Source organism: Leptodactylus fuscus, chromosome 2 (assembly GCF_031893055.1).
Source record: "Leptodactylus fuscus isolate aLepFus1 chromosome 2, aLepFus1.hap2, whole genome shotgun sequence".
Lineage (NCBI taxonomy): Eukaryota > Metazoa > Chordata > Amphibia > Anura > Leptodactylidae > Leptodactylus > Leptodactylus fuscus.
Window position 1 is genome coordinate 20,861,623 of NC_134266.1, and position 27,719 is coordinate 20,889,341.

Here is a 27,719-nt window from a genome sequence, read left to right on the forward strand (position 1 = left end):
TTACAATCAGGTATAGTGACATAGACCGCACTGAGTGCCCGTGATGCCCCATTACCATTTTTTATTCCCATGTATGAGGCTTGAGGCTGACTACATTTTGCCTTTATTTTTTGTAGCATCGCCAAGAGTATTACGGAGCATGTGTGAGAACTATTACAGGTACGCCAAGCCTAGGAAGATCCGCATCTGTGCAGGAACCTGGAACGTGAATGGTGGGAAGCAATTCCGAAGCATCGCCTTTAAGAACCAAACGCTGACGGACTGGCTGCTGGATGCCCCGAAAATTGCCGGAGTCCAGGAGTTCCAAGGTAACAGCGGCCATAGGTTGTTGCATAGTGTTAGATCCTGTGCACACTATCAGATCCATAAAAACAGATGGCATATAGACCCATTAATTTCAATGAACCCATACACTTGTCTGCAGTTTTTACGGAACTGTGTCCGAACCATAGAAACCATTTGCGAAATATGAACTATGTCCTGTTCTAGTCATATTTGTGGCACAGGCCGACTTATACAAGTGTACTGGATCATACTAGTTGTTTTGCAGATCTGTGCCCACATGGAGCAGAGCTTACTATATTCCAGTAGATATCTAAGACCTCTAATAGGTAGCCTATATGTTATGTCTGCTGTACCCAACCATTATGGCAGGACTGTATGGAAGTGCTCTAACTCTCAGTAGTTGGATTTCAACATGCCCAATCCTTTAATTCTCGGAGGCATACCCTGCCATTTGAGACAGTGCAAAGTGTGCAGTTGCATCCAAGCACAGGAGCCTTAGGGGACCCATAAGGTCTATTTTCCCAATATGAGGAGACCCCTATTATCAAGGATACAGTATAGTTAAGGGGCTTGGTGTAAATTTTACATTGGGGCCCAGGAGTTTCATGATACCCTTGTGCTATTCCCTCTGCCCATTCAAAACGCGTGCGCACTCAACCAAGCTGAGGGTGCATGTGTATGGGGCAAGTATGAAGAATAGCTGTCAGCCACTGGACTGCTAGCTAAAGTGTACGGCCAGACTAGTAAAGCTCACCAGAGCAAAGCAAAATGAATAATAATAAAAATAATAATAATTTATTATTATGTTTTTGTGATCCTAATTTTTCCTTTGATTATACCTTGTAGGAAGATTGTGCCTGTGCCATAAAAATGCACAAAAATTCTTCCTGTTGATCCTTTTCAGATGAGCGGTTTTCTGAGGTGACTCCTAGATAAGCGAGTAATAGCCCTGGCTGCGGTCCTGGAGGTCACTTATCTCCTATAATACGCCCTTCTGATGACTTATTATCTGTGGCCATGTGTTCCTGTCAGTCCTGCCATGGTCTCTACACCCTCCTGGGTTAATATTACTAGTTTTCAGGTTCTTGATAGACATCTTCCAGCTCTACTACACGAGCGCTGATCAGACTTGGCCCACATTCACATGACCACGGTTTGAAATGGCCATGAAAAAGATGCGTTTTTCACACGCATTTTGTACCCGGGGATCGCTCATCCATTACAGTGTTTGCAGGGATCAATGAAAACGGGCAAAAATAGAGCAGGGCCTATATTTTGACTGTCAAAATATCATTCATGTGAATAGCCGATGTGGGGCTGAGTTTGCAGCAGATGCAGATAGATGATAGTCTGACTCCATGATGTGCTCACCCCTATGGGGGCTTCTGATGAGTTCTGTTCCTATAACATAGAGTGGGATAGGACCTTCTCTATGCTCAATGGAACGGGGACCATCGGACGCACCCTTGTATGTGGCTTGTGATAGGAGCCCCTGTGAATCACGTTCCTGCTCCTCATGTTCTGATCTCCATATTTTCATTTATTTATTTTATTCTAATTTTTTTTGTTTTTATTTTTTATTTTTTAGATAGAAGTAAGCCGATAGACATATTTGCCATTGGCTTTGAGGAGATGGTGGAATTGAACGCAGGGAACATTGTCAATGCCAGGTGAGCACTATATAACATGTGTTTGTAATATACCTGCCACATTTTCTTTTATAGATGTAGAACACCTTGGAATTATGCAGAACTGTGAAATTCCTTTAAAGCGTACCTCCAGTTATAAAGAACTTTTCAGAAATGAATAGTACACCTTAAAATAAGAAACCTTGTAATATAAGAAAACTGTTTTCTTCTCCACTTTTCATCCAGTTACTTTCTCTGCATTAGTCTATGAAGAGAGGAGAGGGATAGAAAAGACACACAAATAGTTGCTGCTGTTACTCGGTTTTTAATCCTGCTAGGTTGTAGATAAGGGGCTAAGAGTGCACAGAATGAGGCAGTCAATTACTCCACCCCTGCTCCATAGAGTTGTATTGTAAGGCTGAATACGGATATAATGTAAATAAGTAGTCAAATTGGAGATAAGAAGCACGAGAACAGCTTAATAGGCGCTGACGGAATCAGAAACCCTTAATAAAGGTATATTACAAAGCTTCTTATTTTCACCGGTACTTTTCATCTATCCAAAGTTGTTTATAATTGGAGGTACCCTTTAATCTTGCTAGTTATAATGTAGAATATCCGATAATCTGGCACTTTTTTGATCCCGTTTATACCAGATTAAAGGGATTTTTGTAGCATCAGTTGTTCTCAGCCTTAGGTTTCCTGTCAGTTCTGGAAGAGATAAAGTCCTCAGTCTTGAGATTCTCTAGTCAGTAACTACAGATCTATTTCTACAGCACAACCAACCAGAAGCTGTGGGCCGCGGAGCTCCAGAAGACCATCTCCAGGGATAATAAATATGTTCTCCTAGCCTCGGAGCAGCTGGTCGGGGTCTGCCTATTTGTATTTATAAGACCCCAGCACGCTCCTTTCATCAGGTTAGTCACTGTTGTCTGTTACATCGGTCAGTAGGTGAGCACTACAACTTCTTCATTCCTGATGGCTTTGCCTTTGTATGGCAGAGATGTTGCTGTAGACACCGTTAAGACCGGCATGGGGGGAGCCACAGGAAACAAAGGTGCAGTGGCCATCAGGATGTTGTTCCACACCACCAGCCTCTGCTTTGTCTGCAGTCACTTTGCAGCCGGCCAGTCCCAAGTGAAAGAGAGGAATGAGGATTATCATGAAATTGCTCGCAAGCTTAGCTTCCCAATGGTAAGTGCAGAGTAAACTTAGTCTTCAGCCCTCTTCTTCCTTCTTTTTTTTTTCTTTTCTCCCTGTTCTTTCTTTTTCTTCCCTCATCTATCTTATTTCATTATTCTTTCTTTTTTCCTTCTTTTCATTAATCTACTTCCTTCTTCTTCTGCTCAATCTTCCTCCTCTTCTATGCAGTCTCCCTTCCTCCTCTTCTGTGCAGTCTCCCTTCCTCCTCTTCTATGCAGTCTTCCTTCCTCCTCTTCTATGCAGTCTTCCTTCCTCCTCTTCTGTGCAGTCTCCCTTCCTCCTCTTCTATGCAGTCTTCCTTCCTCCTCTTCTGTGCAGTCTCCCTTCCTCCTCTTCTATGCAGTCTTCCTTCCTCCTCTTCTATGCAGTCTTCCTTCCTCCTCTTCTGTGCAGTCTCCCTTCCTCCTCTTCTATGCAGTCTCCCTTCCTCCTCTTCTATGCAGTCTCCCTTCCTCCTCTTCTGTGCAGTCTCCCTTCCTCCTCTTCTATGCAGTCTCCCTTCCTCCTATGCAGTCTTCCTTCCTCCTCTTCTGTGCAGTCTCCCTTCCTCCTCTTCTGTGCAGTCTCCCTTCCTCCTCTTCTATGCAGTCTTCCTTCCTCCTCTTCTATGCAGTCTTCCTTCCTCTTCTTCTGTGCAGTCTCCCTTCCTCCTCTTCTATGCAGTCTTCCTTCCTCCTCTTCTGCGCAGTCTTCCTTCCTCCTCTTCTGCGCAGTCTTCCTTCCTCCTCTTCTATGCAGTCTTCCTTCCTCCTCTTCTGTGCAGTCTTCCTTCCTCCTCTGCTGCGCAGTCTTCCTTCCTCCTATTCAGCGCAGTCTTCCTTCCTCCTATTCTGCGCAGTCTTCCTTCCTCCTATTCTGCGCAGTCTTCCTTCCTCCTATTCTGCGCAGTCTTCCTTCTTCCTCTTCTGCGTAGTCTTCCTTCCTCCTCTGCTGTGCAGTCTTCCTTCCTCCTCTTCTGTGCAGTCTTCCTTCCTCCTCTTCTGTGCAGTCTTCCTTCCTCCTCTTCTGTGCAGTCTTCCTTCCTCCTATTCTGCGCAGTCTTCCTTCCTCCTATTCTGCGCAGTCTTCCTTCCTCCTCTTCTGCGCAGTCTTCCTTCCTCCTCTTCTGCGCAGTCTTCCTTCCTCCTCTGCTGCGCAGTCTTCCTTCCTCCTCTTCTGCGCAGTCTCCCTTCCTCCTCTTCTATGCAGTCTTCCTTCCTCCTCTGCGTGCAGTCTTCCTACCTTCTCTTCTGTGCAGTCTTCCTTCCTCCTCTGCGTGCAGTCTTCCTACCTTCTCTTCTGTGCAGTCTTCCTTCCTCCTCTGCTGTGCAGTCTTCCTTCCTCCTCTGCTGTGCAGTCTTCCTTCCTCCTATTCTGTGCAGTCTTCCTTCCTCCTATTCTGCTCAGTCTTCCTTCCTCCTATTCTGCTCAGTCTTCCTTCCTCCTCTTCTGCTCAGTCTTCCTTCTTCCTCTTCTGCGCAGTCTCCCTTCCTCCTCTTCTATGCAGTCTTCCTTCCTCCTCTGCTGCGCAGTCTTCCTTCCTCCTCTTCTGCTCAGTCTTCCTTCCTCCTATTCTGCACAGTCTCCCTTCCTCCTCTTCTATGCAGTCTTCCTTCCTCCTCTGCTGTGCAGTCTTCCTACCTTCTCTTCTGTGCAGTCTTCCTTCCTCCTCTTCTGTGCAGTCTTCCTTCCTCCTCTTCTGTGCAGTCTTCCTTCCTCCTATTCTGCGCAGTCTTCCTTCCTCCTATTCTGCGCAGTCTTCCTTCCTCCTCTTCTGCACAGTCTTCCTTCCTCCTCTTCTGCGCAGTCTTCCTTCCTCCTCTGCTGCGCAGTCTTCCTTCCTCCTCTTCTGCGCAGTCTCCCTTCCTCCTCTTCTATGCAGTCTTCCTTCCTCCTCTGCGTGCAGTCTTCCTACCTTCTCTTCTGTGCAGTCTTCCTTCCTCCTCTGCGTGCAGTCTTCCTACCTTCTCTTCTGTGCAGTCTTCCTTCCTCCTCTGCTGTGCAGTCTTCCTTCCTCCTCTGCTGTGCAGTCTTCCTTCCTCCTATTCTGTGCAGTCTTCCTTCCTCCTATTCTGCTCAGTCTTCCTTCCTCCTATTCTGCTCAGTCTTCCTTCCTCCTCTTCTGCTCAGTCTTCCTTCTTCCTCTTCTGCGCAGTCTCCCTTCCTCCTCTTCTATGCAGTCTTCCTTCCTCCTCTGCTGCGCAGTCTTCCTTCCTCCTCTTCTGCTCAGTCTTCCTTCCTCCTATTCTGCACAGTCTCCCTTCCTCCTCTTCTATGCAGTCTTCCTTCCTCCTCTGCGTGCAGTCTTCCTACCTTCTCTTCTGTGCAGTCTTCCTTCCTCCTCTTCTGTGTAGTCTTCCTTCCTCCTCTGCTGCGCAGTCTTCCTTCCTCCTCTGCTGTGCAGTCTTCCTTCCTCCTCTGCGTGCAGTCTTCCTACCTTCTCTTCTGTGCAGTCTTCCTTCCTCCTCTTCTGTGCAGTCTTCCTTCCTCCTATTCTGCGCAGTCTTCCTTCCTCCTCTTCTGCGCAGTCTTCCTTCCTCCTCTTCTGCGCAGTCTTCCTTCCTCCTCTACTGCGCAGTCTTCCTTCCTCCTCTTCTGCGCAGTCTCCCTTCCTCCTCTTCTATGCAGTCTTCCTTCCTCCTCTGCGTGCAGTCTTCCTACCTTCTCTTCTGTGCAGTCTTCCTTCCTCCTCTGCGTGCAGTCTTCCTACCTTCTCTTCTGTGCAGTCTTCCTTCCTCCTCTGCTGTGCAGTCTTCCTTCCTCCTCTGCTGTGCAGTCTTCCTTCCTCCTATTCTGTGCAGTCTTCCTTCCTCCTATTCTGCTCAGTCTTCCTTCCTCCTATTCTGCTCAGTCTTCCTTCCTCCTCTTCTGCTCAATCTTCCTTCTTCCTCTTCTGCGCAGTCTCCCTTCCTCCTCTTCTATGCAGTCTTCCTTCCTCCTCTGCTGCGCAGTCTTCCTTCCTCCTCTTCTGCTCAGTCTTCCTTCCTCCTATTCTGCGCAGTCTCCCTTCCTCCTCTTCTATGCAGTCTCCCTTCCTCCTATGCAGTCTTCCTTCCTCCTCTTCTATGCAGTCTTCCTTCCTCCTATTCTGCTCAGTCTTCCTTCCTCCTATTCTGCTCAGTCTTCCTTCCTCCTATTCTGCTCAGTCTTCCTTCCTCCTCTGCTGTGCAGTCTTCCTTCCTCCTCTGCGTGCAGTCTTCCTACCTTCTCTTCTGTGCAGTCTTCCTTCCTCCTCTTCTGTGTAGTCTTCCTTCCTCCTCTGCTGCTCAGTCTTCCTTCCTCCTCTGCTGTGCAGTCTTCCTTCCTCCTCTGCGTGCAGTCTTCCTACCTTCTCTTCTGTGCAGTCTTCCTTCCTCCTCTTCTGTGCAGTCTTCCTTCCTCCTCTGCTGCGCAGTCTTCCTTCCTCCTCTGCTGTGCAGTCTTACTCTTCTTAGACGCTGGCTTTCTCCTCTTTTTGGCCTTCTTTGCTTTCCGGTCATTCCTTTCTTCTCTTTATTTTCTAATCTTCTTCCGTCTTTCTCTTTCCTTGTCTCCTTCCTTCTTCTCTTCCCATCCACACTGCCGATCCTACAGAATGTCCTGTAATTGTTGCCGTTTCTTCGTGCAGGGTAGAATGCTGTTTTCTCATGACTACGTCTTCTGGTGTGGAGATTTTAACTATCGCATTGACTTACCTAATGAAGAGGTCAAAGAGCTGATCAGGAATCAGAACTGGGATTCACTTATTGTAGGAGATCAGCTTATTAACCAGAAGAATAGTGGCCAGGTAGGTCTCTATAGGTTGCTTGTTACAATACTACTGCACTTCCCATTGTCATAAGGGCTGTTTGAACTCAAGTGCAAACCAAGACTTGTCCACCAGGCCCTTGAGATGTTCACGTCCTGACTTCAACTGCACGTTGGCAGATTAAAACTTAAAAAAATGTCATACACAGCCATGGATGGGATCTGGGCACCAGTTTTGGGTCCCCACATCCCAGCAGCATAAGGACATGTTGTTGGTTTGGGATCTTAAACAAGTTTTCTGATCATTTTTCTGGTAACTTTTTTTTTTTTTTTTTCATTCCCAGGTATTCCGGGGTTTCTCAGAAGGAAAGATAACTTTTGCACCCACCTACAAATATGACTTGTTCTCTGATGATTATGATACAAGTGAAAAGTGTCGGACCCCCGCATGGACAGATCGTATTCTTTGGAAGAGAAGAAAATGGCCCTTTGATAGATCAGGTATTTAGGGTGTCGGCGTTGCTTCAAGTTCGCACTTGCAATTGATGAGGGTGTCTTAGCACCTAAATTTCCCTATTCTGCCAAGTACTCTGGTGTCCTCCCACACTCCCCCAGAACACTCTGCACCCACTGATAGAGATGATATTGGTTTACACAATAGTCTTTGCGTTTTGAGTATTTTTTTTTTTTTTTTTTTTTTTAAATTTTTGCATTTCCTTTACTCCAGCTGAAGACTTAGATCTCCTGAACTCTAGTGTACAAGAAGGTCGAAACATTCCTTATACCTGGAATCCAGGTACATTGTTGCACTATGGCAGGGCGGAGCTGAAAACCTCTGACCACAGGTAATGGCTGCAGCAGATTATTATAGCTCCATTATATCCCGTATATGTGTATTCTTGTCACTGATGCTGTATATGTTCTTGTCCCGAAGGCCGGTTGTCGCACTAATCGATATAGATATATTTGAGACTGAGGCCGAAGAGAGACAAAAGATCTATAAGGAGGTTATTGCCACCCAGGGGCCCCCGGACGGGACCGTCATGGTCTCCATACAAAGCACATCCCCACAGGAGGGCTATTTTGACGATAACCTTATTGATGAGCTGCTGCAGCAGTTTGCAGGATACGGGGAGGTCATACTTATAAGGTGAGAGTCCCCTGCAGCTTACCGCTCTGTACAAGTCTGAACGCCCACTCCTGAAAGTTTCAGGTGACATTTCTATGACTCAAGAGTCTTGTTCTGATTCTTATCGCCAAAAACTTTCTGCAGAAGGAGATCAAAGCGGATCTGTGCCAAGTGCGGGGTTTCAGACCGAGGTGGAATTTTCCTTTCACTTATACACTGGTGTAACTGCTAAACCTCTGAGATTAGATCACAAGCAAAAAATTCCCGTAAATCTTATCCCCTTCAGAATCAGATTATATGTATTTTAAAAGTTTCCACCTATTTTATTCTATTGGTGATGTAGCCAGATGAAGTCTTGTTTTTAGCGGGACGATCTGTAGTTTATTGTGATTTTAAATTGGGGTGATTTTATGCAATTTTTTTTTTTTTTTTGGACACCATGTACAGTATAGTTACTAAGGTTGGGTTCACACCAGCATTGTTGTCTCCACACTGATCCTTCAAAACATCATAAAAATGGATTAGAATGGATCAAGGAACTCATAGATTTCATTGGGTTTTACAAACTTTCAACAAGTACGCCCTTCATCAGCTCGATTGTACAGAGACAAAAGTCAGACTTGCAACAATGTCCAAAAAAATAAGGCTGGGTTCACACGGGGATTTTTGGCCTGGATTTTGATGCACCGGTGTTCTGCTCCGGATTAGGCCCAAATGAATGGGCCTAGTCGGGAGGGAGGTATCGCGGACGCTGCAGCGGATTCCACTTCGGAATCCGCGGCAAGAAAAGGGCAGGTCGCTTCTTCTTCTTTTTCTGCGAGCGGCACAAAACCACTAGTAGAAAAAAAGAAATGAACGGCTCCCATTGAAGTCAATGGGAGGCGTTTTTTGGACCGGATTCTAAGGTGCATTCCGCGTCAGAATCCGGTCCAAAAATCCCTATGTTAACCTAGCCTAAGGATACATGATGGACCGCAACACATCCGTTTTGTTTTTTCACCATTGAATACAGACACAAACTGATTGCAATCCGGTTTTTTCCTCCTCTTTTCTCTCTGTACGTACTCAGAATAAAGAAGGAAGGGGGGCAAATGGACACCAGTGGACAGCTTTGGGTTTTTATGTCGGATACCCATTGACTAATCCATCAAAAAAGACTGATTATGGTTTGCAATGTGTAACCGTTTGACTGTTTTCTTGACAAATCCGGGGAACCGCCCCCTGTCCATAAGGGCACTCCACCTCTTACCTCCTCTGCAGTTTTCATAGCCGGTTACCTGTGCTAGGCCACAACCTTTGGGTTCGGTTTACAGTCCATGAACATCCCCTTTAAGCCCCACCCCTTTCTGTGAACCTCAGTCTGCTTCTGTATTGTTTTAGATGGTGTCTAAATGTGTTGAGGGCAACGCCATATGGGATTAGAAGCTGCGATCCTTTGATTCTACATAATACCTTGGACTACATAGTACTCCTAAGAGTATTGGGTGTCAGCATAAAAGTAATAGGCAAACTACTAGGCCTCAGGCAGAATTAGGAGCCTGTGCTGTGGAAACTCATTGACCTCCTCAGTCACATCAATGCATACTATTACCATCTACTGCGGTCACATCACCCCAGTTCTATCTCTTCCATCACAGGAAGCGGTTAAATAGGTTATCGAATTAATGTTTGTTGGGTCATACCATTTTTAGCGTACAAGGGACATTTTTGGTGCATCAAAAATTGTCGCAAACATGCGTGCATACACAGCTGTGAGATGAACTCGGCCCATACACATTATAGAAGATTGACCGATTCTTCTTACGTTTTATGTGACTTGAATCTGCTGTTTGTCCAGTATAGTAGTAATAACTAGTCCTTCATCTCTGCAGGTTTGTCGACGATAAGATGTGGGTTACGTTCCTTGAAGGAAGTTCTGCTCTTGCTGCTCTAAAGCTTAATGGTGTTGAGGTAAATGGTAGTTTTGTGTACGTAGAAGTTACTTGCTGTAAAGTCAGCAGAATCTGTGTAGGTACAGTACAGACCAAAAGTTTGGACACACCTTCTCATTCAATGCGTTTTCTGTATTTTCATGACTATAAAAATTGTAGATTCACACTGAAGACATCAAAACTATGAAGTATCACATGTGGAATTATATACTTAGCAAAAAAGTGTGACACAACTGAAAATCTGCCTTATATTCTCGGTTCTTCAAAGTAGCCACCTTTTGCTTTGATTCCTGCTTTGCACACTCTTGGCATTCTCTTGATGAGCTTCATGAGGTAGTCACCGGAAATGGTCTTCCAACAGTCTTGAAGGAGTTCCCAGAGATGCTTAGCACTTGTTGGCCTTTTGCCTTCACTCTGTGGTCCAGCTCACCCCAAACCATCTGGATTGGGTTCAGGTCTGGTGACTGTGGAGGCCAGGTCATCTGGCGTATCACCCCATCACTCTCCTTCTTGGTCAAATAGCCCTTACACAGCCTGGAGGTGTTTGGGGTCATTGTCCTGTTGAAAAAGAAATCATGGTCCAACTAAACACACACCGGATGGAATAGCATGCCGCTGTAAGATGCTGTGATAGCCATGCTGGTTCAGTATGCCTTCAATTTTGAATAAATCCCAAACACAGTCACCAGCTTGGCCCCCCCACACCATCACACCTCCTCCTCCATGCTTTGCGGTGGGAACCAGGCATGTAGAATCCATCCGTTCACCTTTTTTGTGTCGCACAAAGACACGGTGGTTGGAACCAAAGATCTCAAATTTGGACTCATCACACCAAAGCACAGATTTCCACTGGTCTAATGTCCATTCCTTGTGCTCTTTAGCCCAAACAAGTCTCTTCTGCTTGTTGCCTGTCCTTAGCAGTGGTTTTCTAGCAGCTATTTTACCATGAAGGCCGGCGGCTGCACAAAGTCTCCTCTTAGCAGTTGTTGTAGAGATGTGTCTGCTGCTAGAACTCTGTGTGGCATTGACCTGGTCTCTAATCTGAGCTGCTGTTAATCTGCGATTTCTGAGGCTGGTGACTCAGATGAACTTATCCTCCGCAGCAGAGGTGACTCTTGGTCTTCCTTTCCTGGGGCGGTCCTCATGTCAGCCAGTTTCTTTGTAGTGCTTGATGGTTTTTGCAACTGCACTTTCAAAGTTTTCCCAATTTTTCGGACTGACTGACCTTCATTTCGTAAAGTAATGATGGCCACTCGTTTTTCTTTACTTAGCTGCTTTCACACTTTTTGGTTAAGTCTATAATTCCACATGTGTTACTTCATAGTTTTGATGCCTTCGGTGTGAATCTACAATTTTCATAGTTTTGAAAATACAGAAAACTCTTTGAATGAGAAGGTGTGTCCAAACTTTTGGTCTGTACTGTGTGTGTGTATATATGTGTGTGTGTGTATGTGTATATGTATGTATATATATGTATGTATATATGTATATATATATATATATATATATATATATATATATATATATATATATATATATATATATATATATACACACAGCTCTGGAAAAAATTAAGAGATCACTGCTAAATTTTCAGTTTCTCTGATTTTTCTCTTCATTGGTATGTTTTTGAGTAAAATGTACATTGTTCTTTTATTATATAAACTACTGACAACTTGTCTCCGAAATTCAAAGCAAAAAATTTGGTATTTATTTGCAGCAAATGAGAAATTGCCAAAATAATAAAAAAAAGAAGGCGTGCTGTCAAACCTCAAAACGAGATCGTATTCATTTAGAAACAACAATAATAATGTTATAACTCAGGAAGATCAGAAATCAATATTTGGTGGAATAACCAGGATTTTTACTCCCAGCTTTCATGCGTCTTGGCTTTCCACCCGTCTGTCACTCTGCTTTTGGGTGACCTTATGCTGATCCTGGCACAAAAATGGAAGCAGTTCTTCTTTGTTTGATGGCTTGTGACTATCCATCTTCCTCTTGATTCCATTCCAGAGGTTTTCAATGGGGTTCAGGTCTGGAGATTGGGCCGGCCGTGACAGGGTCTTGATGTGGTGCTCCTTCATCCACACATTGATGGACCTAGCTGTGGTGTGGCATTGTCCTGCTGGAAAATCCAGTCCTCAGAGTTGGGGAACATTGCCTGAGCAGAAGGAAGCTTGCGGCTTGATTCATACGTCCTTCACAAAGATTAATCTGTCCAATTCCATCCCAGATTATCACAGAATTTCCACCAAACTTCACAGGGGGTGTAAGACACTGTGACTTTTACGCCTCTCCGGGGCTTCGTCTAACCATTAGACGACTTGGTGTTGGGCAAAGCTGAAAATTAGACTCATCGGAGAAGATGACCTTACTCCAGTCCTCTATGGTCTAATCCTTAGGGTCTTTGGCAAACTTCAGCCTGGCTCTCCTTTGCTTCTCATTGATGAAATGATACAAGAGAAAAATCGGAGTAACTAAAATTTTTGCAGTGGTCTCTTAATTTTTTTTTTTTTCCAGAGCTGTATATGTATATAGTGTGCGTGTGTAGAAACCGGTATATATAATGACCATGGCAAACTTTTGTAATACACTTTCTCACACAATGAACTCCCAGACCCAGAGGAGGATACAAGCATAAAAAACACTGTTACTTACCTCTCCTTGGCCCTGGCGCACTCCCTGCTGATGTCGGCCATCTTCACTGATGGAAGAGACATCTCTTGAACCAGGGCTTCCGTGGCAACTCATTGGGCCCGGCCCACATGACGTCACCAAGTAGGCCTGAAGCCTTCCAGAGCCAGGAGAGGAAAGTAACCGTGTTTTTTGTGCTAGTGTCCCGGACCCTTGGCAGCCACTACTGCTGCTACCCTGGTAGTTACACCCCTGCTGGCAACACAACCTTCCTGCCGAACCATCAGATAGAAAGCCGCACACCGTATCACATGCAGCCATCTTTGTTATGGCTATTGCTCTTGCGGCCCATACCGGTATCCAGCGGTTTGGATTTTCTCCTTTCCTGGCTTTTTGTGCTATTTACTGCTGCAGTTTTTGGCTGCACAAATTCTACAGGTGAAAAGTTGAAAGTCAAAATCCAGCTTTCCGGTAAAATATGCACCGTCTCGCCACAAGGCACAAAGACGATGAAAGCGCGCGTACTGATGAGGTTCATTTTGACTTAATTTCAATTGCAGAAATCCAGCCGGGTGATCCATTGTGAGCTTTTTACTGTCTCCCGCCCTTTACGATATGACTGAAAATCGAGTGATTTTTCATAGCGTGAATAAAATATCTCCCGTTTCGTCTCTAAGAAGCGATTACTTTCCAAAGCCGCAGGGAGAGTCCTATTAAGATGAATAATGAATGCTCCTTCTCAGCGTGCGGCCTAAAAAATGCACCTCTAGCAATTGTAATAAGCTGTAATGAAAGTGAATATTTCTTCTTGTAGCCGCGGTTGTAATCTATCGCTCCTTATTGAACGCAGGTATTGGGGAAGACAATGAATATTCAGCTGAAGAACCCCGACTGGATAGCTCAGGTGGAGGAGGAGATGAGCTTGGAGAGGATAACCATAGCATTGCCTTGTTCTACCAGCTCCACACTGCTAGGAGAAGATGCAGACGTCGCCGCAGACTTCGATATGGAAGGTGATCACTGCAGGGTATCTCCGATCTATGGATAGTTTGCAAAAGTTTTAGGCATGGGAGGGAATTTAGGCTGTTAGGAGCCTTTCAGAAATAAAAGGGTTAATTGTTTCTATTTGTAAATGACCAAAATGAAGGGAAAAGAAATGGAAATCCCATCAATATTCGCTGTGACCTTTGCCTTCCGTCAGTTCTTCTCTGTACTTTCAGACAGTTTTTGGCGGGACTCAAGCAGGGAGGTTGTTCCTGCCGCCATATTGGAGAACAAAGCACAGGTCTTCTGTGGGATTTACATTTCTCTTTTCTTCGTTCGCTTCAATTATCGTCAAATTGATTAAATAAACTATTAACCCTTCTATTTCTGCAATTATTGTTACTTTGCAGCTACACACACACCCCTGCCTAAAACTTTTGCACTGTACTGTACATGGCTCATTTTACATGGCATCATGGCAGTGGCGAACCTGCTTCGTAATAGTGAACGGTTAACCCTCTGCAATATACATCCACATACTGATAAAGAAACCCACAGAGCAAAGTGTCTTGTGCTGCAGGTAAACCGACAGAAGGTCAATTTCTTGCTTTGTGTTTGGCGCGGTTTCCAGTTATTACAATGCAAAGTTTTAAAAATCGGACCAGTCAGAGATGAAATCTGTGGCATAAATTTTGACTGCTCTTTGTCTTAGGACGTTACCTGCGGTGGTCCTGTGTACATGTTTTCTTGGCCCTAAGGCCGGGGCCCCAAGGACTGGAAACACCGCGATTTGCCTGCAGCGGAGATGCTGCAGGAAAAATCGCGGCGTTGTACAGTATGCGAATCCCATCCCCACTTTGCAGAAAAGATCGCAGCACGGACACGCTGCTTGTCAATTATATCTACGGAAACGCCGGCAGCTTTAATGTTAATGATATAATGTTAAGAGAAAGTCCGCAGAGGAAAACTCTGTGAACTTTCTCTTGAAAGCGCTGCGGAAAGAACCGCAATGTGTTCACGCAGCGCTTTAGTCCTGTGGATACGACCCGTGGGGCCTTAGCCTAAAGGGGTTTTCTGGGATTTATTTTAATTTTGATGACCTGGCAAGATAAGTCATCAATATCTGATTGGGGCGGCCTGACATCCAGCCCCTACGCTGATCAGATGTTCAGGACTGGTACAGTTCCATACATTGTATAATGGCTAAGATATGCCATTACACCTCAGCTCTCATTCACTTCCAGAGACCAGCTGCAGTAACATCGCACAGCCACTATACAATCGGTGGCGCCTTCTGGACACCACCAGCTGGCATAGGAAATCTTAGGGTATGTTCACACAATAGAATGTGTGGAGGAATTTAAGGTGGTCTTTAGAGTTCTGGGAAACAAAAAAAATCTTTTATCACAGACAATGGGAGGCAGATTCTAACCAGAATTTGAAGCTTCATGCGAACAGTCTCTTATAGGCTAGACAATGCTCCAAAGTCCAAAGTATGTATATTCGCTCTGTTCCAAGAAAAAGAAAACGGTCTATAGTGATACCTATTGGAGCGAGGTACCCTAAAAAAACAGCGGCCCTATATCTCTAATAGGGATAGCTTTCTTCATCCTATAAGAGAACTAACCTGCCTACTTATTACACACCGCACTGTGCAACCTATAAGACTCTGTGTACTGGCGATCTCGCCAAGATCCAATATAAAACCTTGCACATTTCTCAACAGCTGGGCTGTCCTAGATAGGTTACAGTATGTGACCTTACAGAATAGGAATCATTTCGGTCCATTCTCTTACGCTGCAAAAAACCTAACCAGACATTACAAGAAACGAGTCTAGAGATGAGCGAGTAGTATTCGATCTTCGTATAGTTATTGGTGTACTCGGTCGAATACCACGCCGTAAATATTAGATTCCCCTCCCACCTTCCCTGGCGCTTTTTTTTTTTTTTTTTTTTTTTTTTACACCAAATACTATGCAGGGGAGGTGTTCGATCGAATCTACTCGCTCATCTCTAGAAACGACAGAATAAGACACCAATTTATCAGACTAGTGCACAATCTGTAGTCTTCAGATTATCCCTATGAGCGGGTTCTCCAGCCCATTCTTGCATTACAAAGGGAGATAATTAGATAGGGGTCACACGGCATGGGATCACAGCCGAGGTGACAATGTGACGCTCCACGACTCCTATCATAACCTATTCTCGTTAAAAGTATTCAGCATGACCCCTGTTATATCAGAAGGATCTAGTTATCGTGACTCTCTTCTAGAAGTAGCGACATCACTGAAGAAGGAAGAAGTCTGTCTCTCTAGTGCCACTTATTGGAGGTAGCTAGCCTATATCTCAGTGTCTGACCCTTTAACAAGACACCCACCTGTAGACAGCTGTTTCGGGGTTCATGCCCCCACATAGCAGAGTATTAGTTACGGGGTGAGAGGCTTTTGATGTAGGTCGGGGTTTCTGTTTTTCCCTTGCACTGTATACTGCTCTGATAAATAGAGCCGGGTATTGGGTGGGGTATCTAAAAAGAGTCATCCCAATTAGACCGTGCTATATGCACATAGCACGTGTGTAACTCTTCACTAAAGCTGAGGATCTTCACCTTGACTTCTGTGCACAAAGTCCAGCGCATGCGTGGGAAGCCATTGTGTACTACTCCGGCTTTAGTGAAGACCTGCACTAGCACTTGTCACAATCTGGGTAAGGATAAACTATCTAGTTTTGAGATCTACCTTGACATATTTCTGTGTACTATTTTGTTATTTAACCCCTTGTAGAATTGTTTGTGTATTTCCAGGCATGTGACCAGTTATCTGTCCATTCCACAGGTGACGTGGATGACTATAGTGCAGAAGTGGAGGAAATTCTTCCTCAGCATCTACAGCCGTCATCATGCTCCACCATGGGGTCATCTCCGAGCTCTTCTCCTCGATCAAGTCCATGCCCCTCACCCACCATGCCAGAGGGACCCCCTCCTGCTTTGCCTGTGCGTCCAAGCCGCGCACCTGCAAAGACCCCAGGACCCCCAGTTACCTCATCTCAAGGTACAGTACATCAATGTCCACCATACATGGCATATTCACCTGTATGCCCAGTATTGTAATCCTGCTCTATTTTCCACATTACATGAATGGGCTATTCACTGCTTCTTATAGGTATAAATACTGTGCAAAATTAATAGGCACGTGTGGAAAAGGTACTGCACAGTAAGAATGTTTCTAAAACTAGACCTTTTAATAGTTTGTTTTTGTCAACTAACATAATGAAATGAATGAAAGAAAAGAGCAATGTAAATCAATCAATCCATCAATATTCGGTGTGACCTTTGCCCTTTGCCTTCCATCAGTGCTTCTCAGTACTTGCAGTCAGTTTTTGGCAGGACTGGGCAGGGAGGTTGTTCCCGCCATCTTGTCCAATCAGTCTGTCTCTTCATGCCATCCCAGACAGACTGGATGATGATGAGATCAGGGGTATATCTGTGGGGGCCGTATCATCACTTCCAGGACTCCTCCTCCAAAGGGCAAAGGTCACACCGAATATAGATGGGATTTACATTTCTCTTTTCTTCATTCACTTCATTTTGTTAATTGCCAAAAATAAACAATTAACTCTTCTATTTCTGAAAGCATTTTTACTTTGTAGAATATTTAACACACCTGCCTAAAAGTTTTGCATAGTAATAACTTTGCATCACAGACATAATACCCATTAACTCAAAATCAATGTTTTAAAAAAAAATCTGCATTGTCAAAACTAAAGACTGGTAAGTTTAGTGAGTTGTATGCATTTATATGCGTATATATCCCAGCATGCTCTGCTGCCAGACCCTGTATACCAGTTGTGTATAGGTGCATGCTGCTCTATTATAGATGGCTCTGATGTTGCTATATGTATTAATAGGTTCTCCAGAAGACTTCCAGCCAGTAGTATTAAAGGATGCTCCATCTCTATCTCTGGAACCTAAACGGGCCCCCCCTCCAAGACCTGGCGCCCCACCGGCACGACCTGCACCCCCGCAGCGTCCACCTCCTCCATCAGGTAAGGGTTAAATCTGCTGCTATATAGTCCTCTATGAGCAAGGCAGTGATGTAGGACACCGTAGTACAATGATGACTTGAACGTTATATCCATGGTATATACAACATGACCAGATGAGCAGAAATCGTGAAGATTGCAATATGTTAAAAACGGTGAGGGTAGTTTTTGGGCAGCAGGATTTTGATGCAGAATCCGCCTCCAAAAACGGCTCCCATTGACTTAAAGCTAGCACGATTTACTTATGGCGTAAGTTGTACAGTGATGGCTGCTACCAGGGGTTCTCTAGCAGTTGGAAAATCACCCCCAAGAGGTCATCTCATGGTAAGCATTGGTGGAATGACCGGCAGGGACCGAACATGCACCCAAACAGAAAAATCTGGGGAGAGAGAAAGCTTCGCTCTGCTTTACTTGCATTGGTGCTACTGGGGATTGGTGGGTGTCACAGTGGTTGAATCCCATTGATCAGACATTGGCAGCATATGCAGGTGGTCACCAATGTCCATCCTAAGACCACCCCATGAATGGCTGCTTATTTATGGGTGGTTAGATGGTAAATGGCGATCATCACGTAACCTATAGATGACATGCTGTGCCCAATTTCAATGGACACTGCTCAGACAATGTTTGTATGCTACACGTGCTGTATGACACATACATTGGGCATGTCTTTACCATATGTCTGATCCACGCACTGATACAAGACACTGATCACACTGTTGATTCACTCTCTGTTTTGCTTTCTGCTGCTTTCCATGCGCCATGTTTAAGGTGCTAGAAGCCCTGCGCCGGCTAGGAAAGAGATGGGAGGTAATGGTAGTATCCACTTGTCTCCTTGTGCTGAATGTAAATCGGGCACCTGTCCAGTTTACATTTCCCTTTCCTGTGTCATCCATGTGGTGTTGTTACTGTGTATCGTCTGCCCTGTCATGTCAGCTCTGTAATATTCATAGTTAGCGCCATACGCCTCTCGGATACAACGGTCTCATCACATTTCTTGCAAGATATGGTAAAATCCCAGCAACACAACCTCAAGATCATCAATAGACACAATGGTGGCGATTTTACCAAGACTTGCAGGCTTCCAGATTTAGCCCTGTAGCCTTTGCTTACAGATCTGATCTGGTCTCCATTCTGATATATATTGTTCTTTGCTGTGAGCCGAGACAAAAATCAGCCATAAAGGTAGGTTCTTGCTACATCATCTTCATTTTGGCTCCTTTCTGTGCTGCCACAGTGACTATCATCCAGCTTTCCCAAACACCAGAGTGACAAATCTATCTAATTACGCCATAATTGATCTGCATTTGCCATTCAGAACTATAGAAAAGCTGAATGAAGACCGCTATAGCTCCTAAAGAGGTTGTCAGCCAGCTTTCCAAATCTCCTAATGGGCTTCTCTGTACAATACACCTGTAACATGGGTTGGCTAAAGGAGACTCGCTAGATCAGGGGTCAGCAACCCCCGGCACTCCTGATGCTGTGAAACTACAACTCCCAACATGCTCCATTTACTTCCAAGAACAGCAGAGCAAGTATGCATGCTGGGAGTTGTAGTTTTACAACAGCTGCAGTGCCGAAGGTTGCCTACCCCCGCTGTAGGTCATGTATTAGGGGATATATTGTTAGTCACCCAGCTTTTCCAGAAAACAACTGGCCCGCACATTACCTCCTAATACACTGCATACACACTCAGGACGTTGTTTGTTGTGTCTCTGTACTTGATGCTGTCTTTCCTTGTCACCTGTCCGTCAATGTGAAGCTTCTGTTGTTACGGTCTCTAAAATCTTTAGTGTCTTTTCTCTCTTCAACAAGGTGGGGGCGCTCCTCCCAGCCCGGGGGTAGCTCGCCGTGATGCAGAAGGTAAATGGACCACCCTACTGAGGACTGCATGAGTGTACTAAATCAGCATGTGTCATAGAACGGCTCCCTACTAATATCCAGTAGTCGCGGCGATCGTGTTATATTCTAATATAGCTGGTTTAACTATGGGCTCGCTTCTATGTGTGTATATTGATACCAAATACATACATGTGTATAGCTTGGCAAGAATTTTATTGCTACAATGGAATAAAAAAAATGTAAAAATATCCTATTGGTTTTTTGTCTGCATCTCAGTCATACGCCCAACACTCCTCGCTTTACTGTAAATGTACATTGACTGGAAGTATGACTGCAAGATCAGACTACACAGAGTTTGTCGTCTTTTACCATGGAGGCTTAGGAGTCTCCAAAATGACAGGAGGGTTTAAGGCATGTATTATTGCGTAAGTGCACGGGGCCCATAAAAATTGCATTGATGACATGGAAGGCAATTCACAATGGCATGGTTTGCATTTTTTTTTTTTTAAAGATATTATGCTTTATTTTTATTTTTTTTTTATAACATTCGTGGCGTCTTTGCATACTTCTAGTGTAGCATCCTTGTAGTCTATCAAGGATGCTTTCAAGATGAAATATTAATACATATATGGGGCCCTGCGCACTTCCCAGTCTTATTCCACCAAGTCACTAGTACAGACTTGTCATGCAAAAAATGGACAGCACTCCAAAAATGTGAATTAAATGGGTGAAGATTTATTCCATTGCAACGTTTCAGTCCTAAGACTACAGGGACCTTTCTCAAGTGCAGACTTGGTCATATGGAGAAATGAACTGATTTGGGTTCTCAATATGTATTTCAGTTCGTGCACAGCTTCCTCCGCAGCTTGGAGCCCCAGCGACTGCCCCCTGCGCCTCGGTGAGGCCGGTGAGTGTGACATTTCTGACCCCTTGCTTACAGGGAGATTGGGGAGGGACGAGCTGCTACCCCTAGCCCTCTTCTGCTCGGGCACCAGTGTCCTAGTAATGGCTTGCATCGGATCTAGGATCTGACTGCTATTTTCTGTGGTCTGAGACCTGAGTAGTCTGAACTAGGGTTCTAATAAGTTAGTAGACTGGTCTGGTTTCTGAATTTATTTAGTTGTGGGGTGTGAAATCTATCAAGTCTGATTCCTTCACCTGACATTTTTGGGGGACAGTCTCGTGACAACCGCACACATTAGATCATTTGTGGATCCAATCTAATATGGATGTCCGTTCTACCTGAGCTAAGTAGTTTGGGAGCGGTTAATAGGGATATTTTCCCTCATATCCGCCATCAAAGGGTTATGGCCAATGTATGATTGCAAAAAATAGTTATTCTGGTGCATTCATGGGAAGGGTTTGCAATGTCAAGGTCTGTACTGTCAGACACCCCTGAGGTTATTAGGCAGTGTATCCTCGGCACCCCAACTATAAGACATGAGTCTGCTCATCATCTCAGATCTGGATCTGCTGTCTGCTCACAACTGAGACGAGGATCCGTAACCTCGCTGCGGACAGGTCTTTCCAGTCCCTATCCAAGATTAAATAAAATATATTTCAGTGGCGGCGCTCTATAGAAGAGTCTGAGGTTCACTAAATGTGTGTTCTTCTGTTTTGCCCTAGATAATACCTCCTCGTGCCGGGGTTATTAGTATCCCCCAAACCCGACAAGCACAGATCAGACCAAATACTGAGGCACCAGTGAAAGCTGCTGAGCCAGCCAAAGGTACGTATGTCCTCGTATACAATACAAGGTGTCTCTGACTTCACCTCAGGATCTGCAGGCCTGGTCACACTGGCTTTGTCCTGTTCCTTCAGGATTTTGTCAGCTCCGACAGCCAGAATAGTAAAGTCTTTTGCACTGTTCCAACTAGTAAAGGAAATAAAAGATGGCGGACCAATGATAAACCAACAATGGGACTTTGTGGCTGTGACCAGTCCTGCGTTGCCCCCCTCGGGCAGGTTGGGTTAATGATATTTGGCCTTATAGACTTACTGTGAGCCCCTATACACTAGGCTCTTCTAGGTGATGGCTTAGCACTTCTGCTCCTTCATTTCAGTGATTGAGGAGCGGATCCCAATGCCCAAGTGCTATGATACCTGCGATAGGCTCTCTTCAGGAAGGTGGGGTTTCTTCAGACTTACTATGTGGCAATAACGGTTGGCTTGTTAAATGAATGAATTTTATTTATATAGCGCCAACATATTCTGCAGCGCTGTACAATTTGTAGGGTTCAAATACAGACGGAAAGATACATTACAAAGAAAGTTATTTCACACAATGGGACTGAGGGCCCTGCTCACAAGAGCTTACAATCTATGAGGTAGAGGGGGGACACAAGAGGTAGCAGGGGCGGCATTGCTTATGCAGAGGTCAGACACTTTTGTAACAGAGGTGAACTTTATGAGCCGTCAGCAGTCGTGTACTTTAACATGTGGATGGTGCTTGGACCTATAAAGTTAGCCTGAGATGGCATCATATCATGTGGGGAAATGTGGGAGCGGGGACAGAGGAGGGTTAAATTTTGGGGATTCTAATTATAGTACGGAAGGGTTTACATTAGGAATTGTGATAGGCCTGTCTGATAAGATGTGTCTTTAGTTTGCGCTTGAAGCTGTAGAAATTGGGAATTAATCTGATTGTCCGGGATGGAGCATTCCAGAGAAGTGGTGTAAATGATTGAAATCCCTTCAGAAGCACCTATCAGTCAGACAAATTTTTTTTGTAGATACCACGTCGTAATAGCATTAAGAAAGGCTATTCATCTCCTACCCTTCGTTGTCTTCTCCGCGCCGCTGTTCGCCTACAATCCCGTTTTTTCTCAGTACGTAAATTAGCTCTTTTGCAGCACTGGGGGCGGGGCCCAGCACTCAGACAGCACTGGGGGCATCCCCAATGCTGCGAGAGAACTCTCTCCAGCACTGCCTCCTCTTCTTCAGCAGCGTCATCTTTAGCCTCTTCTTCTGGCAGTGGCTTGTAACTTCTCGGGCCTTGGGCAGAGCAGACTGCGCATGCCCACATGCCACGAGAAAATGGCCGCTTGCACAGTATTGTAAGCGGCCATTTTCTCGAGGCCTGTGGGCATGCGCAGTCTGCTTTGCCCGAGGCCTTAGAAGTTACAAGCCACCGCCAAAGAAGAGGCTGAAGATGACGCTGCTGAAGAAGACGAGGCGGCACTGGAGAGAGTTCTCTCGCAGCATTGGGGTCGCCCCCAGTGCTGTCTGAGCGCTGTGCCCCGCCCCCAGTGCTGCGAGAGAGCTAATTTACGTACCGAGAAAAAACAGGATTGTAGGCGAACAGCGGCGCGGAGAAGACAATGAAAGGTAGGAGACTAATATCCTTTCTTAAAGCTATTTCGATGTGGTACCTACAAAAAATTGTGTCTGACTGATAGGATCCCTTTAAATTATGTCATTCCTCTTTTATTCATCCTGGAAATGCATGAATGCATTAACAAGTGGGTGTTACCAGTACTCTGGTCAATAGGATGAGTCTGACAATATCAGCATCACAGCATGAAGGGTCGCATCCCTTGGACAAAAGTAACGGTAATATCCATTTGTCCATTTGCTTATGCATTTCCATGAGGATAATTAGAGGAATCACAACAGTGTTTTAAGAAAGATTATTGGTTTATGTTCAGATTGAGCATCTTATAAATAAACATTTTTGTGTTTCTTCTCTTTTCAGCGATTCCTTTTCTTCCTGAGCCCATGAAACCCCAACTCGCAACCCCTCTCCAGCCCAGCCCAACATCCCAACCACCCTGCCAAAAACTGCCAGAGCCTATGTTACCTACAGCGTTGCACCCTACTTCCCAGACACCCCCAGTGCAAAGCCTAGACCCTCCACCACAACCGCCTCCTCGTAGTCGCTCCTCCCAGAATCTGCCTTCAGAGCAAGCCCCCTCTCAACAGGTAGGTCTCATCGCCATGTCATACAAGGATTACCAGTGGGGTGCAGATAGCCTAGATAATACGGCTAGCCATTTATATATCCTTGGGTGGGCAATGCCCATTGAGGCTTGATGATCATTACTTACGGATTTAAGGGTCTTACATAGTTAAAATGGCCGTGACCTTTATGTCTTATTATATGCATTGTATTGTTTACTGGTGCTATGGTGTCTCCACTCTAAAAGGGGTTGACCCACTGACAAAACGTATCTCCTGTCTACCAGATGTAATCACTGAGGGTCCAACCACTGAGACCTAAAGACTTCATGAGAATGGAGGTCCCCAAGTCTACAGATTGAACAGAGCAATTGTGCACTTGTGACCCCCGTTCCATTTACTTCTATAGAGCGCTATTGTTAGAGTCCATGCCTGTGCTGTGGATGAAAGCAGTCATGATTTCTTAATCTTACCCTTTATTTAAAGGGATTCTACCATTAAAATCTAATTTTTTTTCTCATTTACGTAAGAATAGCCTTAAGAAAGTCTATTCTTCTCCTACCTTTAGATGTCTTCTCCACACTGCCATTCGGTATAAATCCTGGTTTTCTTTGGTATGCAAACAAGTTCTCTCGCAGCACTGGGGGAAGGGCCCAGCGCTTAAACAGCACTGGGGGCATCCCCTATGCTGTGAGAGAATTCTCCAGTGCCGCCTCCATCTTCTTCAGGAACGGCCTCTTCACGCATCTTCTTCCGGCGCTGGTGGTCAAACTTCTAGGACTCACGCAGAGCCAACTGCACACGCCCACAGGCCACAAGAAAATGGCTCTGCCCTAGGCTTAGACGTTTGACCACCAGTGCCGGAAGAAGATGCGTGAAGAGGTCATTCCTGAAGAAGATGGAGGCATCACTGGAGAGTTCTCTCGCAGCATTGGGAACGCCCCCAGTGCTGTTTGAGCGCTGTGCCCCGCCCCCAGTGCAGCGAGAGAACTCATTTGCATTCCTACGTGTCAACGAGAAAAAAATAATTGATTTTAATGGTAGAATCCCTTTAAGTTACTCTGCCACCATTCCAGATTATGTCAAGTCTTTACAGTAGGGTTGTCAGGCAGCATATCACAACCAGTCTAAGAATACTCCTATTGTTGCTAAACTGAGGACAAGACCTGTAGAGGATTCTCTTAAACCTTTCTCTTCCTCTTTCTCATTTACTATCTAGAAATAAGCTGCAAAACACACTATGATTTGTTACTATTGGGAAAATTAGCCTTAAAGGGGATGTCCACCTCGGTAACCATTTTGTTATTTCTCCATTGCATCTACATTAAGAAATGAAACGTATATGCAAGGAGTGTCCTATAAAAATTCCATACAGGTTTATGTCTGGAGTTTCTTTGCAGACCTATGTGCTCTATGGTTACAGACTACCCTGTGCTAATTTACCTTCGGCAGGGGCAGGTAGTGGAGACACAAGTAGAATCTGTATACAGCTAGAATATTTTGGTTCAATAACAAGTAGTTGCAAAAATGGACATAAACTTTAAAGATTTAGGATTTTGTAGAACTGCTTGCTGAGTTTGACTGTATATATCCTCTTTTTTTTTTCTTCTTTAATTTCTGTCTTTTTTATCACTAGCAGGAGCAACCATCAGGGTAACAGGTACCTCAGTAATTTACCCCTATTTCCTATATTCCATCAGTGAATGACACCCTTAGTTCCATACGTCTCTCATGTCACTGATAATCGTCACATGTAATAATCCGGATAACCGTCATTACCTCTGCAGTTTGCTGTCATGATAAAGAAGGGCCCAATCTATTCCTACTCGCTAATCTCTAAATTATCCTTCAAGATCTGAAAGCTTTTCTTGGCAGCCGGGTTTGCAAAGATCAATAGAGACAGTTGTCTTCACTAGGCCGCGCTAATAGTGGACCTGTTTTCGGTTTTTACTCTGTGTTAAGGTATAAAAGTAGGAACAGGTTTCTTTTGGGGTTATATTAATGGGTGTCCCATGTTGGAGGTGAAAATATATCAGTATTAGATCTCAGGCTATTCCACTTTATCAAATCACCTAATTTTTAGGTCAAAAAATTCTGAGCTGATTTATTTTTTTTAATAAAATGAGTACTTGAAGCCACTTCTAGAAGAAGCTTATTGTGTAGGGGTTTATTTATTTGTGCCAATAATTGAGGCTCCACTGATTCTGGCACAGTTGGAATTTTTTTTCTAGCCCCCACCATTCCCGAGCAATCAATGCTGTTCGTTTCAGCACAGTTATGCTGTGTCCTGTAAGGTGGGCGGTCCTTGGCTGGAGCAGAAAGAAAGGGACCGCCCACCCGGCAGCAGAGACTATCATTGTGCGGTAACTAACAGCACTGATAGCTCAGGAATGGTGGGGGCTAGAGAAAAAATTTCAACTGCATCAGAATCAGCGGATGCAAGGACGCAAAGAGTCAGAGTTGGTGGAGATGGTGACAGGTCCCCTTTTAATCTACACCATCTCCTAGCTCAGGTAGATGTCAGTTTTTGGCACTCTGATCTCTCCAGATTCGTCTAAATTAGTAAGAGGCATACCTCTTAATAATTTTACTCCACCTCAAGCATTGATTTTACACCCCAGTTTTAATAAATCTGCTTCATTGACTTCAAAAGTAAGCTATAGTGAGCTCCCCCTGGTGGTAGACATTATATCGTACATATCCATGGGAAAGATATGCAAATTGACTCTCCCCAAGAAAGAAGAAGAAAACTCTCTCCTTGGTGCCCTCTATAGGTGGTATTTGAGAGATTCCTTCTGGAGCAGAGCTAATTTGCATACAGTTTTCCCATGAAGCTTTGCTTGTAAGACTCTTTTACATCAGCTGGGTCTCTCCAATAAAAATAGTGCACCCCATATGTCATTTAGATCCCAGAGAAGAGGCAAATTGGGGGCTCTAAGGATCTACAAGAGTTACACAAGGTTATGAAGATCACGTTCGACCTATTTATGATGAGAATAAAATAATATACACATTTGATATCTTCAAATCCAGTCATTTTTGCTTGGGCCCATCCACCAATATGGGACAGTCAGATCCACTTGGGCTTCTACTGTAGAGGGAAATGAATCAACCGTGTTGGTTTTTTTTGCTTCACAGGATTCCCAAAGTGGAGAATCGTTCAATAGTATGGCCTGAAGGCTGAGCTTACTCCGATACATTATAGGGGTTGTCCCATAAAACAGCATATGAATTGCAGCTGTGTACGTCTACATTTCCCCTACAGCTGTGGTGTAAATGGACGGCTAGATAAGACTTCCCATGGTAGCCATGTAAGGTTGTCTGATGTGGTGCCAAGCAGTACATGTACCCATTTAGTCGTGTCGGTGGTATCATCATCTGTGTCTATGCACTACAACCAACTAAGGCCTACCAACCAGCTGGTATAACATGTGTATTGCAATGGGCACCTTGGGGCGAGTAGATATCTGGAGTAATGGGGCCCGGAGACTCTGTGTTCTTTATCATGACATGATGCCTGCCAAGTCCTATTAACTTTTACTGCTGCAGAAATCAATATTTGCCTAACAAACAGCGGGTGATCTCCGGCTTTATCATCTCATATTCACGAATAAGCAAAACCGGTAGATAAAAATGTCTTCCAGTCATCCATTTCTGACGTTGATGTTGGTTTTTGTTCCATTTACAGATATTGATATTCCTTTTATGTGATTTTTGTCGATGTAATGGCTAAACAGCTGCTCTACGTCTCAGTATAGTTGTGGGGGTTTTATCTGCCTGCAATAGTTGGTAGACCCCAGCAGACGCTTCCTTATGGATGAGATTGATGGACACAATACTCCCGTATGCTTGGGGAGACTCCTGGTGTATGTGAGCCATCGGTTGGGTGCGGTTTCTCTGGCCAGCACTCGTCGGTCTCTATCTCCCAGTTTTAGGGTCTGACGACTCGGGGGCACATTCTGACAATCACCGTTCACCTTCCACTTCGTAATCACATAGGCCACTGTGATTTTGGGTAATTCAGTTCGCTTGCTATGTCCCTTAAGGATCGGCCATTTCTGTGGTACCCCACAATTAACCCTTTCTCAAAATCAGACAACTCTTCTTTTCGTGGCATCTTACATGTGACTAATGCCAATGCTGTTTTCTATGTAACGGCGGAAGGTGTGCCGTACATCACGACTGCAGATCTCTTCATTTGCATGGGTGTCCAAATACTTATTGGGAGACAGTGTAGTTACACACATTAGGTCAGGAGGGGTACAAAGTCTCATCAGGGACGGCACATTTCATTGACTTGCTCTCTGTGTGCTGAAGAGCAGTGTTATTTCTGATGTGCTAGAACAAAGCGAGGGTTAATTAGCAGCGTAACTTGTGTGGTAGTTACCGCTGTCAGTCACCTTCATACATGTAAAAAAAAAAAAAAAGTCTCATCAGGGAGAT

General features: G+C 44.7%; 1 protein-coding gene and 1 non-coding gene across 2 annotated transcripts in view; both read left to right on the forward strand.

Moving 5' to 3' along the window:
• Positions 1 to 27,719, forward strand: part of SYNJ1 (synaptojanin 1) — a 70,854-nt gene that overhangs the window by 40,807 nt on the left and 2,328 nt on the right. Inside the window, exons 13-30 of the mRNA XM_075263440.1 lie at positions 1 to 10; positions 117 to 308; positions 1,874 to 1,955; positions 2,690 to 2,830; positions 2,915 to 3,107; positions 6,703 to 6,861; positions 7,166 to 7,322; positions 7,549 to 7,666; positions 7,756 to 7,971; positions 9,822 to 9,900; positions 13,366 to 13,528; positions 16,331 to 16,546; positions 17,403 to 17,540; positions 18,309 to 18,347; positions 19,353 to 19,388; positions 20,222 to 20,286; positions 21,006 to 21,108; positions 23,074 to 23,300. The exon at positions 1 to 10 is cut by the window's left edge and continues 14 nt beyond it. Of these exons, the coding sequence (XP_075119541.1) occupies positions 1 to 10; positions 117 to 308; positions 1,874 to 1,955; positions 2,690 to 2,830; positions 2,915 to 3,107; positions 6,703 to 6,861; positions 7,166 to 7,322; positions 7,549 to 7,666; positions 7,756 to 7,971; positions 9,822 to 9,900; positions 13,366 to 13,528; positions 16,331 to 16,546; positions 17,403 to 17,540; positions 18,309 to 18,347; positions 19,353 to 19,388; positions 20,222 to 20,286; positions 21,006 to 21,108; positions 23,074 to 23,300 (2,334 nt within the window). The remainder of the gene's footprint in view (positions 11 to 116; positions 309 to 1,873; positions 1,956 to 2,689; positions 2,831 to 2,914; positions 3,108 to 6,702; positions 6,862 to 7,165; positions 7,323 to 7,548; positions 7,667 to 7,755; positions 7,972 to 9,821; positions 9,901 to 13,365; positions 13,529 to 16,330; positions 16,547 to 17,402; positions 17,541 to 18,308; positions 18,348 to 19,352; positions 19,389 to 20,221; positions 20,287 to 21,005; positions 21,109 to 23,073; positions 23,301 to 27,719) is intronic.
• On the forward strand, positions 27,557 to 27,688 carry LOC142196395 (small nucleolar RNA SNORA19). The gene has a single exon (XR_012715226.1). It is a non-coding gene; the product is annotated as a small nucleolar RNA SNORA19 (small nucleolar RNA).